The sequence below is a fragment of the Vombatus ursinus genome, unplaced genomic scaffold, assembly GCF_900497805.2.
Source record: "Vombatus ursinus unplaced genomic scaffold, bare-nosed wombat genome assembly UNPS02014779.1, whole genome shotgun sequence".
NCBI lineage: Eukaryota > Metazoa > Chordata > Mammalia > Diprotodontia > Vombatidae > Vombatus > Vombatus ursinus.
Genome location: NW_020954557.1, coordinates 47,619,589 through 47,642,428, shown reverse-complemented (window position 1 = coordinate 47,642,428; position 22,840 = coordinate 47,619,589). Strand labels below are relative to the sequence as shown.

The window sequence follows — 22,840 nt, the reverse complement described above, 5'->3', positions numbered from 1 at the left end:
TCTTATACTAAGTGTTGTAACTGAAGGTCCTTGGGGGTGATCCAAGACAGTTTTCCAAATTTCTAAATTACTCAATTTCCCCCAAAGAGCCCAGAACAAGGTAGAGAGCTTCCAGCAGATCATATTTTAATGAAGTATGAACAACAAAGCGTTAAGTTTGTGAGAAGTTAAAAAAAATCATTTGTCTCCTAGAACTAAGAGCTGAAAGCAGACAGGTTGTCTTTTATCAACCTCAAAGCCCTGTGATGTGTACTGTAAATATGGAGTACTTTATAATTACCGCCTTTTGGAATCTTTAGGACTGAGCGATGCTCATGAAGTCCTGGTGCTTTCTCTGGCTGTTGGAATGCCAGGTGGCTCTGGCCCAGATTGTCTGCGGGGGGAAAAGAAATGGAGCTAGGAGACCAAAGGCTAAACAAGTTTTGTCAAATAATGTTGAAAAACTCCCTGGTTTCAGTAACAAAGGTAAGTGGGCTTCCTTCAGTCTCTATGAAATATAATCTACCTTTCTATTCCACATATCCTTTTCAATATTTCCTTATGGATTTCAAAAGGCAACCCTGTATATAGCAATTTGGTCCAGAATTGTGTCAAAATTAGGAATGAGTCTCAGGATAGAAAAAGGATAGGGAAAGGTAGATGTGGGGAAAATACAGTTATAATCAGAGTCATAACTAGGGGAAAGTGGCTGGCGCATGATCTTCAGGGTGCCAAAATTTCAAGTGTACTGTTAGCACTTGAAATCCCTCAACAGCATAGAAAGAAATTAGTTTAACACCTAATTCATAATAATAGTAGATTAAAATGAGTGCATTGGACTAATTTAAGTGAGTGCTTTCATGAGCAGCCATCTCATACTGCATGCAGTAGCCTCCACACACTTAACATTTGAAGACATGTTTTCAGGGGAAGCTAGGTGGTACAGTGGATGAAGTGCCAGGCCTGGAATCAGGAAGACTCAACACATACTAGTTGTGTGATCCTGGGCAAGTTACTTATCCCTGTTTGGCTCAGTTTCCTCATCTGTAAAATGAGCTGGCAGAGGTGGCAAACCACGCTATTATCTTTTCCAAGAAAACCCCAAATGAGGTCACAAAGAGTCAGACACAACTGAAAAACTACTGATTTTCACGGGTACAAAAATATTAGCTACTCTAATGAAAACATTAGTTACAGTTACAAAAATATTTGTTACAGTTTCAACTACAACTGAAAAATCAATCCATGGTAGGCCTGGCTTCTCCCCTGTATCAAAGCAATTTTCCGGAGTCAGAAAGGTTTTTTGCGTCCTAACCCCAATGGAAAGGAGTATTTGTGATCAGACGTATGAAACATGTTATTCAGTCGTTTCAGTCATGTTCAACTCTTCGTGAACCCACCTGGGGTTTTCTTGGCAAAGATACTGGAGTGGTTTGCCATTTCCTTCTCCAGCTCATTTTACAGATGAGGAAACTGAGGCAACCAGGATTAACTGACTTGCCCGGGGTCACACAACCAGTAAGTGTCTGAGGCCAGATTTGAGTTTAGGAAAATGAGTCTTCTGACTTCAGGACCAGCACTCAATCCTCTGTGCTACCTAACTGCCCTGTATAAAACGTAGTATCTCACATCTGATCCATTTGACAACATCTGAAGTAATCTTTTGGAATCCACTTTTGAACTTTTAAAAAATAATCAATGTATTTTTATAGCATAGCTGAACAATTATGTTTAACAATTATTCCACAGATAAAGACTGCATCCTAGAAATGGCCTTTTTGCTTGATAGTTCTGAAGATGTGGGCAGTTATTATCATGAGCAACAAAAGAAATTTGTGCTGGAAACAGTGAATAAGATGAAAGGTCTACAACTAACTTCTGGGCATACCCTCCAATGGAAAATGTCCTTACTGCAGTATAGCAGTATTGTCCTCATGAAGCAGACCTTCCACAGCTGGGAGGGTCCTGAAGACTTCCAGAGTCATGTTGCATCCATCACACCCACTGGTCCTGGAGCATATATGACTTATGCCATAACTAACTTAACATGGCTGTATAAGACAGAAAGTATTCCTGGCAGTGCCAAGGTTGCAGTGCTCTTTATAGATGGAGCTAAACAAGCAAGAAACACAGATATTTCTGCAGCTTCTAGGAAGGCTAAAAACCAAGGCATCGTCTTCATCATTGTGGGATTATCCAGTGTCGCTGAAGAGACAGCCAGTGCTGCCATACTATATCACCTTGCCAGGGTCCCTGCCTCACAAGCTATCTTTAGTCTACAGGAGAAAGAAGTTGTGGAAAAGGTTCTTAAAAAAACAGTATGTTCCAACCTTACTCTTTTTTCAATATATTGCCCAATATATTTACCAATTAAAATAACAAAAAAAAGAAAACCCTCTAACACAGGAGTTTTTAACATGAGGTGCACCAACTTGTTTTTTTAATATATTTTAATAACCATATTTCAATATAACTGATTTCCTATGTATTACTATTTTAGTAATCCTGTTTTGTATTATGCAATTTAAAACCTTATTCTGAGGAGTCTATAGCCTTCCCCAAACTGCCAAAAGTGTCCATGACCTAAAGAAATATTATAAACATCTACACTAATAAAAGCCACCTTGTGGTTTCTTAGCATAGGTATATAAATTTTGCTAATGAAATCAGTTTTTAAATTAATATGCTGTTGATGAAGGCTTCAGGCCATTGGTTCCAGATTAGTTTACAATACCAGGGAGCATTCGCTTAGTCGGCCTCCTCTTAGAAGAACTTTGTCCAGTCTCAAATGCCTCTGTGTAACAGTTGGGAGCCCTGTCTGCTTATTTCTTTCAAAGTTTCCATTTATTTCACATCTAGCCCTGCAGACGCCTGTGTGATAATGCACACTCACGAGATACAAAGCTGATGGGCTTTTCTTTGCAGCTATAAACTATGTTAATTTTACCCTATTGCTTGCCAAGTGAGAACAATATCAGTTATTATTTTAGCAGAAGGCAGAGACCACATTTTTTAGTTTTATAATCATCTACTTAATAGGGTGTATTTTTTTCTTTAAGTGGATAATGGCCTATTATTCTAAATTTTTTTATATCATTTTTTATATTCACAGAAAGAACTGACAGAGGAAAAGGTAAGTATTATTTATATTAACTTGGTAAATAGTTATTGTTCATTCACATGCATAAGAAATTATATAATATACATATGTGTGTATTTACATATATATGTATATACACACACATACATAAAATGCTTTGCAAACCTTAAAGCCATTATATAAATGTTTAGATATCACTATTATTGCAATTTCTCTATATTTTTGTTTTCCGTATGGTATAGTAGAAAAGGTAATTTATTCATTGAGTCAGGAGAACTGAATTATAGTTTTGTTTCTGCCTATAAACTAATCATAACCTATTACAATCATAACTACTACTATATACTACTTATATTCTAGGTTTCAATTGTCTTATCTATAAAATTTCAGAGTTACAATTTCATTCTAAGCCTTTTCCATTTATATCTGGAAAATGGAATGTTTATGAATTCCATTCCATATTTTCAACTTTCAATGGACATTTCAAACTTGATGTTCTATAGGCTTCTCACACTTGACACATTCAAAACAGAACACATTATTTTTCCCTTTAAACCTGCTCCTCTTCTGAATTTCCCTATTTCTGTTGAGGACATCCTTCCATGATCTCAGGTTGCAACCTCAGCATTATCCTTGACTCATCATTCTCCTGCATCCTGCTTATCTATCCAGTTGCCAAATCTTGTCACTCCCACATTTTCAACATATGTCATAGCTGACCTTTTCTCTCTACTCACTGGGCTTTATTACCTCTTTCTTGTTGTTTGGTTAAGTCATGTCCAACTCTTTGTGACCCCCTTTGGGGTTTTCTTGGCAGAGATACTAGAGTGGTTTGCCATTTCCTTCTGCAGCTCCTTTTACAGATGAGAAAACTGCGGCAAATAGGGTTACATGACTTGTCCAGGGTCACATGGCTAGTAAATGTCTGAGACTGAGTTTGTACTGGGGTCTTCCTGACTCCAGGCCCAACTGTGTATCCACTGTGCCACCTAGCTTACCCTCATTACCTCTAATCTGAACTATTGTAAGAGTTTCCCAATTGATCTATCTTGTTTCTCCTATCTCCAATTCTTCCTTCATGTTTGCCAAAGTGATTTTCTTGAAATGTGAGTCTAACTAACCATGTCACTCCCCTACTCAATGGCTGGCTCCCTATTGTCTTTAAAATAATAGTAATAATAAACATTTATATATTGCTTACTATGTGCCAAGTGATTTACTTGATCCTCACAACAACCCTAAATAATAGGTAGTTGCTATTATTATTCCCATTTTACACATGAGGAAACTGAGGTAAACAGAAGTAAAGTGACTTACCCAGGCTCACACAGCTAGTAAATTTCTGAGGCTGACTTTGAACTTAAGTGTTCCTTACTCATGCCTTACAGGAGCTACCTATGGGCAGCTAGGTGAAGCAGTTGATAAATTGCTGGTCCTAAGGTCAGAAGACTCACCTTCCTGAGTTCAAATCTGACCTCAAACACTTACTAGTTGTGTGACCCTGGGTAAGTCACGTAACTGTTTGCCTCAGTTTCCTTATCTGTAAAATGAGCTGGAGAGGGAAGGGCAAACTACTTCAGTATCTTTACCAAGGAAAACTCCAAATGGGGTCTTGGACACAACTGAAAATGATGGAACAACCTCCTTACCCCAGGCCTGCATTTTATCCACTGCACCACGTTGCATCAAAGAAAATATAAGCTTCTCCTTTGGCATCTAAAGTCCACAGCCTGACCCCAACCTGTCTCTCCAGATTTATGAAATTATTTCTCCCCTTATGACTCTCTATAGGCCAAACCAACTGGCCTTTTTTGCTGCCCCTCACTTAACACACCCTCTCCTGTCTCTGTCTTTGCATTGGCTAGTCCATATTCCTAAAATGCACTTCTTCCTCACCTCCACCATTTGGAATCTCTTATTTCCTTCAAGATTTGGCTTAAGTGCCACCTTCTGAATAAAGCCTTTCCTGATCATCCTTTCTTCCTCCTACAATCCTATCTCCAGGAGTGTGCTAGTAACTATTTAACAACCAGCCCTCAGAAAATACAAGGAATATTTTTAGGTTTAATCTACACTATTAATATTTTCTCCATCACTTTCTTAAGTCTAGACAATCAACAAAACAATAAGACACTTCTGATTTATAGCACTTGCCAATTACCAAGGCATAAATGATCACACTAAAAATTTAATTGTTGGCTATCTCAAGCTAGTATAAGCTGGCTCCAGCACACGCCTGCCTCCCTCCCCAGATTACCTATTTATTTTGTATATATTCCTATCTGTATGTACATGTCTCCCCTTTACTATGTAAACTCCTTTTTTTCTTTATACCTCCTGCACCCAGCACAGTGTTTATGCTTATTTATTGGTTGGTTATTGGTATGCTTATTTATTGGTTGATTATTATTGTAGTTCTTATTGATTACAGTTTTGCGATCTTCTAACATTCAAACAAGAGGTAAGGTGACGTAGTGGATAAAGGACTAATCTTGTATTTAGGACTTTATATTCAAGGTCTTCCTCTGACCTAGGGGCCCTGGAAAATTCACTAAACCTCTCGATCCCCTCAGGCAACACTAAACACTAAGACTAAATGTTTGACATTGCTGCCGAGGGAGTTTCCCTACCAGGAGTTCCCGATTCTGATGAAATTGGAGCTCCAGGTCAAAAAGAAATCTTTTTAAAATATTTCTTATTACTTCACAAAACTGTAATGAAACTTATTTACTCTTTAATTTGGAAAATAATTGCTTTCAATACAAAGAGTCAAGTAAATATGTTGTCTAATTAGCATGGTACCAGAAAATAGTTCTCTTTTGAAGCAGCCAATTTACAGATTTAACAGCTTTCTGAGTGGGACCTTTCACAGTTCATTCTTTTGCTAAATGGGGCTGATACAAATAAAATTTATTTTTTCCTTATAATGCCTGAAATTTTTAAGTGTACTCATTGACTTTTCTTGGTTAATTGCTTTTAACTTCTGGCTGACTTTTAAAAGGCTTTTCTCTTGTTTGCAGATTCTGTGTTATAACTGTCCCTTTATTTTCTCCTTACCAATTCCATTTAAATGTTCTGATTGACATTGGTTGTTTTTTTTTTCAGTGCCTTCAAACTTCTGCATGCTTGTGTGAGAAAGGGGAAAGAGACTTTCCCTGCCCTGTAAGTAATTTTTAACTTTTTGTGTTCTTCTGCTTTTGTATTAAAAATAAGTCTAATTAAGCCAGTTCCTTTTGGATGGTTATTATTAGTAATTAATAGCTATTATTACTAGGAAACAGCACTACACAAAGTGAAGGGAATACAGAACAATTTTCCAGGCTAATTATCCAGTCCGGATGGATATTTGTGTTCCACAAGTGAATTTTTTGGCCTGAATTTGTGTAATTAATTGCCTACATTGATAACGAATCAAGAAGATTTTCACTGAATCTCCTTTTCACTTTTGTATTGTATAGACAAGACAAAGTTTAGGTTAATATACCTCATATAGAAAACTCTACTAATTTGGCTTTTGTGAGCATTTGAAAAGGCTGAAGTTTACCTCTGAATTGTAAATTATTTCTGGGGAAATATTTAAAAAGCTTAGGAGAATAAATTTTCAGGTACCTGCAAGTATTTTAGAGTCATCATTTACATACCAATAAATATTATACACTCTAGGCACTGCACATGAATAATAAGCCAGACTCAGAGTTAGTTGGAAGAGAGCATGGTATAATGGTGGTATAATGTTCACCTGCAGGTACAATTTTCAGAGCTTGCAAGTACCTTAATGAAGCAGTATAGAGTGGACAGAGTGCTAGATTTAGGACTAGGCAGACGTCAGTTCAAATTCTAGATACTAATTAGCTGTGTGATATGGGTCAAGTCACTTAACTTCTCTGTGCCTCAGTTTCCTCATCTATAAAATGAGGTGGGTGGATTCAGTGGCTTCTAAGTTCCCTTCTAGCTCTGCATCTATGATCCTATAATCCTTTGGATTATATTAAAGTACACAGCACTTTCAATAATGCCAAGCTGCCTCCTGACATAAAAACCCATTGTTTTGACACCAATTTTCCTTCCACAACACATTGTATTCCATTACTTCATCATGCAGTGAGGGTGACCCTAGGTTCCTGAAAACTAAAACAGCAAAGCCCAAGCTCTGGTAAGATCCGCCATCTTAGAAAGGCTTTGTGGTGCAATCCCAGCAACAGACTCCACCTTCTTTCTAAGGAGCAGCCTAACTAAGTACAAAGAGGGTGACCACTGGATGGAATTTTTGGCCCTGGTTACATGTGATACTTGGATTCTTCCACAATTCTGTGGTCTCATTGATGTGAGTACTCTCTCCAATGCTGTAAATCTCAACTAATCCTCATCCTATGTAACTTTTATCCATGTCTTCCCAAAAATCCTCCATGGGAAGTGCTAATTAAAACAATGAATTTTAAGTCTTTTTCTTTCTATCAAGATGTACATAGCATGCTTGTTTAGTTCTGAACTCATAGTTTAGCTTTGATCAGAGTTCTGAAATCCTTTGAAGTTGTCTTTCTTTATAGAACTGTTGTCATTATATATAAATTGTTCTCCTAGCTTTGTTCATTTCACTGTGCATCAGTTCATAGAATTTTTCCACGTTTCTTCCAAAACTGTTCATTTCATCATTTATGGCACAATAATATTCTACTACATTCATATAACTTTCCCTGAATAGGTGGGTACTCCCTTAGTTTCCAATTTTTTGCTACTATGAATATTTTTGTATATTTGAGTGGTTTTCTTTTTTCTTTGATTTCTTTGGGGTATAGGCCTGGAAATGTCATAGTTGGGTCAAGGGGTGTAGACAAGTTAGTTTCTTTGGGGCCATAGTTACAAATCACTTTCCAGAATGATTGGACCAAATCACAGTTCCACTAAGTATGCATCAGTTTTCTCTTAGCTTCTCCAACATTTGCCAATTTCCTCTTTTGAAATCTTTACCAATCTAATAAGTGTGAAGTGGAATGTCATCATTGTTTTAATTATCATTTTTCCTAAAAATTAGAAATTTAGAGCATTTTTCATATGGTCATTGCTAACTTGAATTTCTTCTTTTGAGAACTGCCTATTCGTATCCTTTGGCCATTTATCTATTGGAGAATGTCTCTTAGTCTTAAGTTTACATTAGTTCCTTATATATCTCAGATATGAGATGTTTATCAGAGAAGCTTGCTACAAAGTTTTTTTCCCAGTTATATATTTCCTTTCTAATCTTAAGTACATTAATCTTATTTGTTCAAAATTTTTTTCATTTTCTGTAATCAAAGGTGTTCATTTTATCTACTGTGATCTTCTCTATCCTTTGCTGATCATTAACTCTTTTCCTGTCCATAGAATTAAAATAGAATTTCTTCCTTGCCCATCTAATTTATTTATGTAACTTAGGGCTCAAACTTATTATTTGCATAAGGCTCTCCTCATTGGTAGATAGACTGATTTACTCCATGTTCCAAGCCTGCATGAGGAGTAGAGTTAGCAAGAGCTTGAGAGAGAAGAGAGCAGTCTTTTGGATTCAAGAGAGGAAACACACAGTTCCAGACTCTATTCAAGTCCCTAAAGGGAAAGAAAGACTCTGGGAAGAAGATGACACATAGAGAAGCAGGTACCTTGAAAAAGTCCCAATCCTCAGCTTGCCACACTAGATAGAGACTTGGGGAATTTCACCTTACATTGTGAACTAACTCTCCCTCTCTCTGTGAAATAGGTCACTCCCAGTGGGAGTACTCATTTATTCTATATTGCCTGGTATACTCTTATCTGTATAATATCTCTGCTTTTTTTTTGTTTGGATAAATGGATTTGGAAAATTATTCCTTTTACTTTACATCTTCTCTCCACCCCAACATTGGTCCAGTGACACTGCCCTTCTTGCTATTCCTCAAATAAGACACTCTATCTTACAGCTCCAAGTATTTTCACTGGCTAATTACTGCCTATTTATCCTATGTATAATTGGTTTGTACATAATTATTTGCATGTTGTCTACCCCATTAGACTGTGAGCTCCTTGAGGGCAGAAACTCTGTTTTGCCTTTCTTTGTATCCTTCACACTTAACACAATGCCTGGCACATAGATACTTATTGATTCACTCACTGACTGAATGACTTTGAATGACTGAAACAAAAGCTCATCTCTTATGTCAATAGTATTTCAACAGTCCTCTGTGGCTACAATCCACGGAATTCACAATTTCTGAAAAATCAAAATTGTTGTAAAAGGGCAATGGAAAGGTATTTAGTGGGTTCAATATGTTAATTTAATGCTTTAATGTACCTGCAGTCTCACTTATGCAGGCACTCCCTCCAATGATTCAGGTTGCAAACCATCCAAACTTCTTTATTCCGTATTAATCTTGTCCATGTAAATCCTCTACACAGGTTCCACCCAATGCGTTTAGGGCATCCTTCCTCCAAGTCTCTTGAAACTATCTGGGTACCAATGGAGCACGTGGTCTAGTTGTTTGTTATCCTTTGTTCTTGCTATGGGTCTAACTGTACTTTTCCATTCACAAATTTCCTTGATGCCTTCAGTTATGCTACTTTTTCACTGATAATACATTGCAGGTACCTGATTCCTATCATAGCTAGAGTCAAGGGTTTACATCCCTCCAGGCTGCAAAGCTGTCTCAGAGCAGTCACTAGGTCTACAGGGGTCAGATTTGCTCCAACTGGCTGGTTGCTCCAGTAGGGTGGTTTGCACCATCTGTCACTTTAGTGCTGAGGTCTCCGGAGTCACCTTCTGGGAGAACGGGACCTGCAGTCTGACAGCCTCCAGCCACATGAACCTTTTGTGTAGGGCACATCAGGCAGACAGAAAGGGCTAACGTGCCAATAATTAGGACAATTACCAAGACCAAGAGAAAACTTTTCCTGCTAAGAAAAGAAGCATCGGTTCCAAATTGAGATCTAGGAGAGAGTAAAGCAGAGGCCAAACTGGGACCAAGAACTCCAGTATCCAAGAGGCTGAGACAAAGGCCAAAAGCCTGGGGGCAGAACAGAGTTTCTCTGCACAGCAATCAGGAGTGCTAGGAAAAAATGATACAGCCTGCATGCATTCCCTGCCTCTGCCTTGCAGCGAGCCATGAGGGTAGTTACAAAGAGTGGGCTGAATTGCCTCTCAGAAATTGCTCATTGCTTTTAATGATTCCCAAGCTTCTCTCAGAAATAAAAACCCATCTTTTTAATGCCAATATTGTTCCAATGTCCTATTCATCCACAAATCATGGAATACTGCACTCTCTGAAAAACAAAATTATCACCCAACATAGAGGCTTTTTTTCTTTTAATGCAGAGAACAGACAAAAGGCCAAAAAGAAGCAGATAGGTAGGACAGTTTTGAAAGCTACAGGTTGAGTTTAGTATTTCTTTTTTCTTTTGTTAAGCAAGCTGTACATAATAGAGATTTGAAGTTTAACGTGTAATTCTCTTCAGGTCATAGTCTAGCTCTGCTCTGCCCTCTTCTGACTCAAGCACCTATGCCAGTCAAATATGGGTTCTGACAGTGTTTACTGCAAATTAGCATTACCTATGTACCTATGATCCTTAGAACCCCATAAACAGCCTTCTTCCTATTATTAGTCTAAGGGGGTAAAAATTTAGGTTCAAGCTGTGTTCCCGATCACTATCCCTTAAAGGGACAGCATGTGCTACTAAAAAGGAGTATTCCAAGATACATTATCCAAGGCTTGGTTCCCTTCCTACTACATGCTGTTTACACAAAGATGATATTTAACAAATAGTAAATAAACACATCCAAGCCAATAGCAAACAAATCAGAGAAGTATAAAATAAGAATATACCAGACAATACACAAAATGAATGACCTCTCCTATTGGGAACAAGATATTTCAGCTCAACCAAGAGAGAGAGAGAGAAAGAGAGAGAGAGAGAGAGTTCCAAGTCTCACCCAGGGAAATTCCCTGAAGTCTCTAGTGTGGTAAACTGGGGATAGAGACATGTTCGAAGCACTCACTTCTCCACAGCTTCTTCCTGGAGTCTCTCTCCCTTCAGAGACCTTTCCTTGAAGAGATTCTCTCTCTCTCTCTCTCTCTCTCTCTCTCTCTCTCTCTCTCTCTCTCTCTCTCTCTCTCTCTCTCTCTCTCTCTCTTTCTCTCTCTCCCCTGAAAAGCAAAAGACAAAATATCTTTCCTCTCCCAAGGTCTCACCAACTCTGCCCTTCATGCAACCATGGTTAAGTAATCATATAAGTAAGTAAGACTTTCCACCATTGAGGAAAGTCTTAAACAAATAGCCTAGAGCCCAGAGTTACAAACAAATAAATGAATGAATGGTATTGACATCATTTGAGTTCCAATAAAACTGCAATCATTTTTATATATCTAATCTTTCAGACTTTTTTTATCATTTGACTGTCTTTTCCATCAGGAGTGGGGAACCTGTGGCCTTGAGGCTACATGTGGCCCTCTAGGTCCTCAAGTGTGGTCCTTTGACTGAATCCAAACTTCACCCCTGTACCTAGTTAGTCTGAATTAGTGAAGTTTTATTTATTCTACCAAATTTTTATGTAGTATTTAGCCCATTACAAAAACATAAAATGTTTTACCAAGGGAACTGATAATGTGATAGGACAGGTAGGTTAATATGACACTGATATTGGCATTATATTAGCCCACACACTGCTCAGTTTGTAGTTATCTGAATTACCTATAGCCACTGAGGCTTTTGAGAATTCCTCAGGGTGCTTACAATCCCAGTAAAGGACATGCCAGTTTGGTCATTCTTCTGGTTCCAATTTGATGCCAGCTGCTAAGTAAGTGAATCCTGGTTTTTGCCAGAGAAAAATATTTGAGTGTCTCATCATAAACCATTTTTATGATCTCATCTGTAGTTGAGGAAAGAGAGGAGAAGGTCATCAAGGTGTATCAAAACAGATGAAATTTAGCGTAACTTCTAAGATTTTTAGCACAGCTTCTCAAATAGTTTTCAAAAATTAATGGTCCTACATTTGCATTGTGTGCAAGTCCTTTGAGGTCATACCCAATCTCCCTCCAGGCCATCTCTCCCACCTTTTATTGCTTCCCGTCCCATTAGGCTAAGGAAATATCAACATGGACTATCAGAGAATTTGTTGCACATTGCTCTGTGTATGAAGGATTCTACAAAGCATAAACGGGGTGGGGAGGGGGCTGGGTCTATTCTATGATAATACCAAATATAATTACAGTGCTCAGTCTTTTAAATTTTCTGTGGCTCTTCAAGATGACCCTTGAGTGGTAGGGCCAGTAGGTTGTTGCCTCTCCCTTTCCTGGGACTGGATGATACACTGTGATAAATCTTAGGCAAGTTGTTTAACCTTTCTGTTTTCTTATCTATAAAAACATAGGGGTTGGATTTGATCATCTCATAAGATTCTTTCTGGCTCTAAATGAATGAACCTAACACAATTTATCATTAAACATATACTAGATAGTATGCTGTAAAGAATGAAGTCAGACCACTTACTTTTCAGTGACCAGCCAGTCTCTCACATTTCTTTCCTAGTTCAGCAGATCTCAATAGAATTGCAGGAGGAGAGAGAAGTAAAGATTATTAGAGGGTGTTTTAAACATTCAGCATTTACCCTTTTCCCCCCACTATAACCTAGCCATATTGCCAATGTGGGAATTTGTTTTACTTGACAATGTGGGTGGTATAGTGGATAGAGTGCAGGGAGGTCCTGAGTCCAAATCCAGCCTCAGATTCTTCCTAGGTATTTGACCCTGGGCAAGTCACCTACCTTCTTTTTGCCTATTTCCTCAGCTATAAAATGGGAATAATAATAGCACCTACTTCCCTGGGTCATCAAAAGGATCAAGTGAAATAATATTAGCTTAGTGCTTGGCATGGTAGGCATTTAATAAAGTGCTTGTTTCTTCATTCAAATATACATATGTATAAATACATATACACATGTGTACATATATATTTGTCAAAAGGCTTTGTTGTTCTTTTTATTGGGAATGGGATGTAGATGGAAGGGAATGTACAGTTTGGTTAATTTTTTTTAATTAAATTTTTTTTAAAAAATCTTTAAACTACTATCCCATGCCATTTCTTTAACTCACCACACATGACATTTGAGAACATAAAAAATGATGCCTTTTCTTTTTTAAATAATATATAGAGTAATTTCACTGAAAAGGACTTCTAAGAGCTCCAGGCCCTCAAATTGGACCATGTAATCATAGCTAAAACTCAGAATAACTTCACCTGGGGCAAAACAGTTGATGGAAGGGTGACCCAGAGGAGAGTTCAGACATCCTGGTGGTTGTAACAAGACCCTGATGGTAATGGCTATGCTGTGCAGGCTAAGGGAGGACCCAGGGTCAGATGCAAAAGTGCCACTTACTGTGGAGGCATTAGGCTCATTAAATGTCATCTTCTGGGGCCAGACTCCTTTTGTCCCAAGCAAGTTATATCTCTTATGTAAACTTGAATGTATTTCTTGACATCTCTACTATCTTACATCTTATCTATAAAATAAAAATGATAACTCAAAATATTCCATAGGATAGATGTGACTAAATAACATAGTTCATAACATGAATAATGAATGTCTAGAAGTAGGACTGACAGTCTAAGACAAGGCTATCATTCCCAAAGGTCCTGTACCTCTCTCCCTGCTGGTGGCAGGTGGTCATCAGTTGTCACTGATGGTGATAAGGAAAATGTTGAGAAGCAAGTTTAAAAAAAAATTTTAATGGCAATTGGGGTTAAGTGAGTTGCCCAGGATCACACAGCTAGTAAGTGTTTGAGGCTGAATTTTAACTCAGCTCCTGACTCCAGGGCCAGTGCTCTATCCACTGCACCCCCTAGTAGCCCCAAGTTAGAAATTTTAAATGCTGCACTACATTTTAAAAAGTTGTATATAATATTTATGATCTCTTCCAAAGGGCAAAAGAGGTGACTGTGGCATTCCAAGGATAAAAGGTGACTGGGTATGTATCAACCTTCTTTATTATGATAACTTGCCCCTCAAAATGGTGAATACATCTCCTAATATTAAGATATTTGAAGTAGCTGTAGAACTGATATTGTGTCACATGAAAACATTCACACCATTCAAACCAACTCAATAAACCTTTATCAAATGCCTGCTATGTGTTTAATAAACAGAAGGTGGCCACCGGGTGATTCATTTCTTTGGCCACAGTGAGTCAAGAACAGAAGTAGAGGGATTATGGATGTCCTCATGTGCTGCCAACATGGCATATGCAGTGCAAAGTGTTTGGTGGTGAGGATACAAAGATGAGAAGCATCAGAATACCTGATTTCAAGGAGTTTACAATGTGGTAAAGAGAAGAAAATGTATAGAAATAACTGTTCTATAAATTAGAATGTAATTATGGTATAGAAGTCTGAGGGCTCAATGAAAGGGAGGGCGTTGTAATCATTCTTATCTAAAGCAGAGGTTCTTAATCATTTTTGTGTCTTGGGCCCCTTCTTGAAATAATATTTTTTAAAAATTGAAGGAAATGCTAATTTCTTATCTATAAAGGTTAGTAAAAATAATGATGTAATTTTTCGCTGTTCAAGTTTTCCAACCCCCTGAAATCTATCCATGGACCCCATGTTAAGAGCCCTTGACCTAGAGGAATCCAGGAATGTTGCATAAAGAAAAATATGTTCAAAGACATTTTGAAAAATTAATACTATGGCAGTAAAATTTCACTTCTCTGAAAAATTATGCAGTTATACTAATCCAAAAGACAGTTAATTTAAATGGCTGTAGTAGCTATTCTCATTTATAGTAGTTGATCCCTGCCTACATATATTGAAGAAGAGAAAAGGGGAGGAGGGGAGCTTCCCTTGACATTTTCTGTTTTCTATTTGAAGGGGGGAGGGAAGAGTGTGCAGTCAGTCACCTGAAGCCAAATACTGGGAAGGCTGGTATCAAACAGCAGGCAACTGATTAGCTGAGCAGATAATCAGGAAGGGAAGTAGAAGGAGGTTCCAATGTCTTTTGCCACTGGGGAAAGCATATGGAAACACCCATTTGAGTTCGGCTTGGAAATTGGATTGATTTTTAATTTTTAATATGAATTAAGGGACAGCTGGGTGGTGCTAGAGCACTGGCCTTGGAGTCAGAAGGATCTGAGTCCAAGTACAACCTCAGACCCTTACTAGCTGTGTGACCTTGGGCAAGTCACTTAACCCTGATTACCTCCAAAAAAAATTACCTCAAAAAAATGAATTAGAGAGCTAAGGCAACTCTCTAACACTGGTCATAAGTTGCAGAATGGCTACTAGTTTTCAATGCAGAGAAAGTTTCCTACTCCAATTCTGTTCCCAAGAAAAAAAGCAAAGTTATATTTTTGATCTTAGTTTTCCAAATCTTTATGTAATGATAGTTGTAAATACCTTCTTTTAAAATGGCATTTTATTTAAAGGATAACTATGCTCTATTGGGCAGCTAGGTGGCACAGTCTATAGAATGCTGAGCCTGGAGTCAGGAAAACTCATCTTCCTGAGTTCAAATCTGGCCTCAGACATTTACTAGCCATTTGACCACAGGCAAATCACTTAACTCTGCTTGCCTTAGTTTCTTCATCTGTAAAATGAGCTGGAGAAGGAAATGGCAAACCACTCCAGTATCTTTGCCAAGAAAAACCCAAATGTGGTCATGAAGAACAACTGAACAACAACTGCAATGCTCTTTGGCCTTCTAAAATTAAATGTGAGATTCTAAGAGAATTTTAAAAGTCTTGTTTGGGGGCAGCTAGGCAGCACAGTGGATAGAGCACCGGCCCTGGAGTCAGGAGGACCTGAGTTCAAATCCGGCCTCAGACACATAACACTATCTGTGTGACCCTGGGCAAGTCCCTTAACCCCATTGCCTAGCCAAAAAAAAAAAAAAAAAAAAAGATTTGTTTCCTTCCATAAGGCTTACAAATGTCTTAAGCATCTTGAGTTCACTTGCTTGAATGAGTGACATCACAGCAGCTGTCAATTACTGTGGCTGAGAACACAAAATCACTATCTCTTAGGTCTTTAACACCCTCCCCAAAAACTAATAAAGCTTATTTTTAAACATACTTAGATGTTTTAAATACAATAGAAGCCATCATAACACAACTAATTATTTAATGGTTTGGATAGAGCTCTTGTCAAGTCATGCCTCACAAAAAGTAGCTACATACTTAAAATAACACAGCTTGTGTATTTTTAGGGTAGGTTCTCCTCACTGCACCACCACACCCCCCTCACCTAGATTGGGAGTTCTTAATCCTTTTTCTGTCCTGGCCTCCTTGGGAAGTCTGGGGAAGTCTATAAATCCTTTCTCAGAATAATGTTCTTAAATGCAGAGAAAAAGGTGAGATTACAAAGGAAGCCAATTACATCAAAATATAACTATTAAAATGTTAAACCAAATTCATAGACAAGTTAAGAACCCTTGCCTTCAATTTTTTTTCACAAGCTATTTGCCTGATAACAGTTGTATTCTCTTTATTTGACCCATAGGGCTGAGAGGGTCCATTTGATCAAAAAGGACTACAGATAGAAAAGAAAACAAATATGTTTGCTTTTTTCTGATCATGAAGGGGAAAGGAAAGATTTGAGTAATAATAGCTTAAATTTGTATAATATTTTACAGTTTCTGAACACTTTCACATGTTGTCTGTCCTTTGGTCTTCTCAACAATCTGTGGGCAGGAACTCCATGAGAATAGCAGAGCAAGATGCAGAGCAATAGCTAATATTTTTCCTAATTATGAAATGCAAATGAACCAGCAGTCTAGAAATTTAAAACCCTATTGGGCACAAAAGCATTTGTCATACACCGCTTGCAATCAGCTCGCTCAGACCTATGCTACACACCAACAGCATATTATTGGATGAAATTTTGCTCAACTCAATTTACCTACATAATAGTCCAGATCTGAAATTTGGAAATATGGATTTCACTGCTCATACAGCATTGACAGTCCATAGCAAGCCAGGCCTATAGAATCATATGACCCACTAGAGACTTTGGAATCTAACTTGGGGGAGATTGGTCACCTTTCCTACAACCTTCCTGCCAGTCAAGAATAACAACAGTAATAAATTGTTAGCTGTGTATACCCACGAATAGTAACTAAAGCTCTTGTTTCATGTGCACTTCCTGAGTTAAAGAAGACTTGGGTTGAAATCTTGCCTTTGGCACTTATTAACTATGTGACAAGAGGGAGGTTATTTCTCCTCTCTGAGCCTCAGTTTCCCCCTCTGTAAAACATGGATGACTACCTCACAGGGCTGTTGGGAGTCTCAAATGAGACAATGTATGTAAATCACTTAACACACTTTGAAGCATGCTAAGTAATAAGTTTCAGTGGCTCCCTATCACCTTCAAAATCAAAAATAAAACCCTTTATTTAGACCTCCATAAGCGGGTGCCCTCTTAAATTTCCAGTTTCTCTTATACTTACCCACCATAGTTTTTCCTCAATTCAGGGACATTGACCTCTTTGCCATTCCTCAAACAAGATACTCCCAACTCCCAGCATTTTCGTTGGCTATCTTCACATACCTGGACTTTTCTCCCTCCTCATCTCTACCTCCTGGCTTTCCTGGCTTCCTTAAGTCCCAGCTAAAATCCTACCTTCTTCATAAAGGCTTTGCCCTTAATGCTAGTATCTTCCCTCTAATGATTATCTCCAATTTATCCTGTCTCTATCTTGTTTGTACATGGTTGCTTGCATATTGTCTCCCCCATTAGACTGTGAAGTCCTTGAGAGAAGGGTTGGTCTTTTTGGCTTTTCTTTTTATTTCCAGTGTATCGCCTACTGTGTGCACAGTGTCTGGCACATAGCAAGCACTTAATAAATTCTTGTTGACTGACATATACTAACAGAGGAAACACATAAGTAACTTAACCTCTAAGCACAGGCAACTCTGTAAAAACTTTAAGTTATAGACAATTGATCATCTGTGTTGATGGAAGGGCTTTTCTGCTATGAATAGCCTACACTGTCAAAATAATAGGTTGGGATGAAAATCTCCATTCTATATGGTTTCCCTCCATATGCTTCATCTCCTTTATTTTTCCTCTTTTTTAATAACTAATATTCAACAAGATAATTCTAGTTTAGCTATCTAAAAATTATGTGTAGATTTTTATTGAAGGTCTATAAAATGGATTAGATAATCTTCTCAAAAAACTGATTCACCTGCCTACATCTAGTTTTGACTATACCAAAATAGTGAGCCAGGTGATCTTTCAGACTATGTTTTCAATGATAAATTTTAAAGAAAATATATTTGTTTTGGGGGGGGTTTTGTGGTTTGTTTTTTGGGTTTTTTTTGGTTAATAGGGTTAAGTGACTTGCCCAGGGTCACACAGTTAGTAAGTATTATGTGTCGGAAACCAGATTTGAACTCAGGTCCTCCTGAATCCAGGGCTGGTACTCTATCCACTGCGCCACCTAGCTGCCCCAAGAAAATATATTTGAACATATAAATAAATGTATCTAACTAGATGGATCATGTACCATTAAAAATATTACCAGATTTAATGCAGTCTAATTACATTAGATTTAAAATACATTGGCTATTGAAGTCCAAGATACTTTTCAAACATTTCCTCAGTCACTCAGACTTAACATTGACAGACACGTTTCCTACCCCCCTAGGTGAAAAAATAATCCATCCCTGTGATCCTTTCCTATCATTTTAGCCTCAGATTTTTTCAAATGACTTCCTATGTATCAGTAAAGTAGAAAAAGATTTGGTGGTTATCAAAGTGAGCCATGAATTGCCCAAGGTCACACAGTAGTTAGTAAGAGAGCCGGGACTAGAGCCCAGGTTTCTCAACTCTATCAAAGTTTTATAATTCACCCTAGTAATTCTATTTTAATAAGTCATAAGAAGGTATGAATGTACAAAGAAATATCACCAAATTAAATGTTAAAAAACCGTTTCTTTGACAAAATTGCAAGATGTTTTTATTTTATTTTGCCAGGGATCTCAGGGACATCAAATTGTCCAAGGAGAAAGAGGTCCTCCAGAAAAAGAACTCCCTCAAAGAAAGGTAATAGGTTATTTTTAAAATAGTAAAGAGCTGGTTTGATTATTGATTAATATCTTTATCATTTGAGTAATAAGAGAGCTGGGATTCTGTATATATTTTGGAAATTTTAGGAGAACAATAGGATCGTGGCATCACAGATGCAGAGCTGGACAGAATTCTTATTTTTATTCAAGGGAAATAAAAGCCTTCCCATTCAGAGTTTCTTGTCTTCTATTATACAGATGCACAAGTAGATACATATAATAGAGCCATAACGCAGATGTGATATGCAAATACAAACTTCTCATTTTTGATTACTTTGGCTGCAAAATTATGTGCTTTGCCAGCTGTGCCTCTGCTGTGGCAGTGCTCATTAGGTACTAACAAAATTGTGCTTGGCAAAGTCATATTACTGGGTGAATGTCTTCCTCTGTTATGAGCCCTATAACTTTCCTATTCAGTTGTAAGACACTAAATACACTTGTTTAAAAAAGTAAACAAAGAATTTTTGATGCATGCCCACAACCTGTATAAGACAAAATTCCCAAAAGGCTGAGCTAGGTTGGAAATAAAAGCAATGTGCATAAGATATTCAAACGTTTCACTCCAACATTTACCATATCTCTGTAATTTATGACTCACAAGTAGCAAGGGGCATTTTATTTGGTAATTTCTATTTATATGAACCTTGATTTCATTAACACAAGGAACTTCTGATATAGAAATACCTTTTACTGGTGCAGACCAGCAATTCATCTGTACATAATGACCTTAGAAAGACATCTGTGACACCTGGAGGTTGAATGACTACCCAACATTCAAATAACTAGTATATGTCAAAGTCAAGATTTGAACCCAGGTCTTCAAGGCTGGCCTTCTAATCCAGTACACCTTGCTGCCTCTCACTTTTAATGTGTATATAGTCTAATACAGTTAGTATTCTTTATTCTATTCATCCTTTTTTTCATTCTAGTTCATGTTCACCAATGCTTCAGCTCACTAAGAAAACAACCTCGTATGAACGCATAGATGATCATATAATAGATCAGAAGTTCTTATCCTGGGATTCATGGACCAATGGGTCCATGGGCAGATTTCAGGTAGTCTGTGAACTTGAAAGGGAAAAAATTACATCATTACTTTCACTGACCTCTAGCTGAAATTTAGCATTTTGTTCCATGACTTACAGTAACAAAACAGTTGCCTATTCTTGACCAAATGAGTCCAAGACAAAAAAAAGAGATAGTTACCCCTGTCACAGATATAGAGCTGAAAGAGATTCTAGAGAACATCTCATTCAACCCCTTAATTTTACAGATAAGGAAACTAAGGCCCAGAGAGGTGTGATTTTGCCAAGGTCACACAGGTAGCAAATGGGAAACCTAGGATTTGAACCCAGATTCTATGATTCCAAATCCAACACTCTTGCCATTACCTCCATAGTAGTTTGTAAAGAAATTCATAAAGTAATTTAGCTATGTCTACCTTTTTGTCACTGTTGTTCAGTCGTTTCCAATTCTTCATGACCCCATTTGGGGTTTTCTTGACAAAGATATTGGAGTGGTTTGCCATTTCCTTCTCCAGCTCATTTTACAGATAAGGAAACTGATGGAAACAAGGTCAAGTGACTAAGGCCAGATTTGAACTCAGGAAGATGAGTCATCCTGACTCCAGGCACAGCACTCTATCCACTGCCAAGGCAGAAATTGAATAGTTACTGACATTTTCAGTCAAGATCATTGTATGTTTTGGGGAATGGGAGAAATTTCCTGAATGACAGGTCCCAAATCTAAAAGGAAACTTCATTAAAGAAAGGATCTGAATGAAATCAGCCTCAAGAAAGTTCATAATTCTTACTTTCATCATTCTTAGAATCCATTGCCAAGATATGTTAGCACTAAGGTTTGCTAACATCATGTACCCTAGTAGCTAAATTTGTTCATCTAATTTATGTTTAAATCTAATTTATTAAAAAGGCTTGTGCTGATAAAAACATAAACCAACATCTATAGCTTGAAATGCCAATTGATTTGCTATAATGAGATATAAAAACTACTTTGTAGTCTGCATAAAAGCAAATATATTCCTGTTGCATAATAGAAACATTTGTTTCCACTATGAGATGCCATCCTGGGCTTCTTATGAAGTTCCACAGAGAACCAGGAAGTCCTGGTTAGATTATATCTGACTCACAATGGTGGCCTTGGAAGTTGCATCTGACAGATCACCAGGTTCTAAAACAGTCCTCTTTTTCATACAGAACTGAATGGTGCCCATATTTGTGGTTACCCATGACTCAATGACAAGGCTATTTTGGTCCATTAAAGTTTTTGATCCATTTAAGTCAGAGAATTAATGGATGGCAGTCTCTTTATTCACAGCAGAAGAGCAGATTCACCACTAATCTCAGGATCTCTTCTCCATTGGTTAGGCAATGGCTCATCTTTAACCACTTGGCTCTTTGCAACAACCTATAGGTCATATTTAAATGAGGATATGCAATTAGAAAAGTGTTTTACAACTCTTGAGTTGGCCAGCATCATGGACTGCTTGAAGGAATACTAGCAAGGTCTTTGTTCCACATAAATTATCAATATTTTGGATCATATCAAACCAAGGATGATTTATATATACATATATGTATATGTACATATACATATACATACATATTATATATATATAAAATAAAGGACCTTAAATAAAGCAACCATACTTGGCACCTATTCTGCTCTTAGATGCCCCAGAGAAGAGTTACTCCATGAGTTAGGAAATCCAGGAAATAAGCCATGTCTAAATTTTGTACCTGTTGCAGGAATTTTCTTTTTTGGGCTCCACTCTTACCTCAATGTCAATCACCCCTGAAGCTAATAACTCTCTAACACTTGGGACTGGACCTGAGTACTGTGTTTTACAGTAGCTTAAACCAGTGAGATTTCTTTAAAGAGTAGCTTCTAGATCCTTGCACAGAAACCCTGTTGTCTCCTCTAACTACCAACCTATTTCTTCAACTCTTTTCTCAGACCAACTTCATAAATAAGTGTTCTATGCTCAACATCCCACTTCCTCACCAAACACTTTTATGCTTAACTAATTTCTTTTGGAACCCTACCACTCTACTGAAACTATACTCTCAAAAATCACAAATGGCTTCCCAATCAACAAATTCAATGATCCTTTCCCAGTCTTCATCGACCTGTATACAGCATTTGACACTATTGATCAAAGTCTTCCAATTTGAGACATATTCCACCTTTGACTTCTGTGGCATTGTACTCTTCTGGATCAATTCAGTTCAAAATGCATTTGAAGGAAGTTGATCAGGGTGGGACCAGGAATTCGAGGTCTAGAAATTCTCCTCTGAAACCACATAGAGGAGAGCACATGCAATTTTTATATCTCTACTACACTCTGATCTGTCCTCAGAAAAAAAAAGGTCAAACCTTCAATTAAAGGCTCCCTTTTATAGTCCAGCACAAATTATCTGACTTCTAATCAAGTGTTTTTTCTATCACACTATGTTGCATCTTTACAACAGTAGGCATGCAATAAATATTAGTTGCATCAATGAATGAATAAATGAAACTATTTTAAGCCAAAATCCACTCCCTACAGCCACTGTATGCCCCTACCAAGAACACAACATATGAATCCCTATAAATCCCTTTCTATTGGTCTCTTTTCCTCCAAATGGAGTGAATTTGTAGGCACGTAAAGACATCTCTGCATACACTCATACAGAAAAGAGAT

General features: G+C 37.6%; 1 protein-coding gene across 1 annotated transcript in view; it reads left to right on the top strand.

Moving 5' to 3' along the window:
• The first annotated feature begins 308 nt into the window (after positions 1-308).
• LOC114045684 (collagen alpha-1(XXVIII) chain-like) overlaps positions 309-22,840 on the top strand; it is a 56,912-nt gene continuing 34,380 nt past the window's right edge. The window contains exons 1-6 of the mRNA XM_027865776.1: positions 309-465; positions 1,729-2,297; positions 3,092-3,112; positions 6,185-6,241; positions 13,999-14,043; positions 19,046-19,114. Coding sequence (XP_027721577.1) covers positions 309-465; positions 1,729-2,297; positions 3,092-3,112; positions 6,185-6,241; positions 13,999-14,043; positions 19,046-19,114 — 918 coding nt within the window. The remainder of the gene's footprint in view (positions 466-1,728; positions 2,298-3,091; positions 3,113-6,184; positions 6,242-13,998; positions 14,044-19,045; positions 19,115-22,840) is intronic.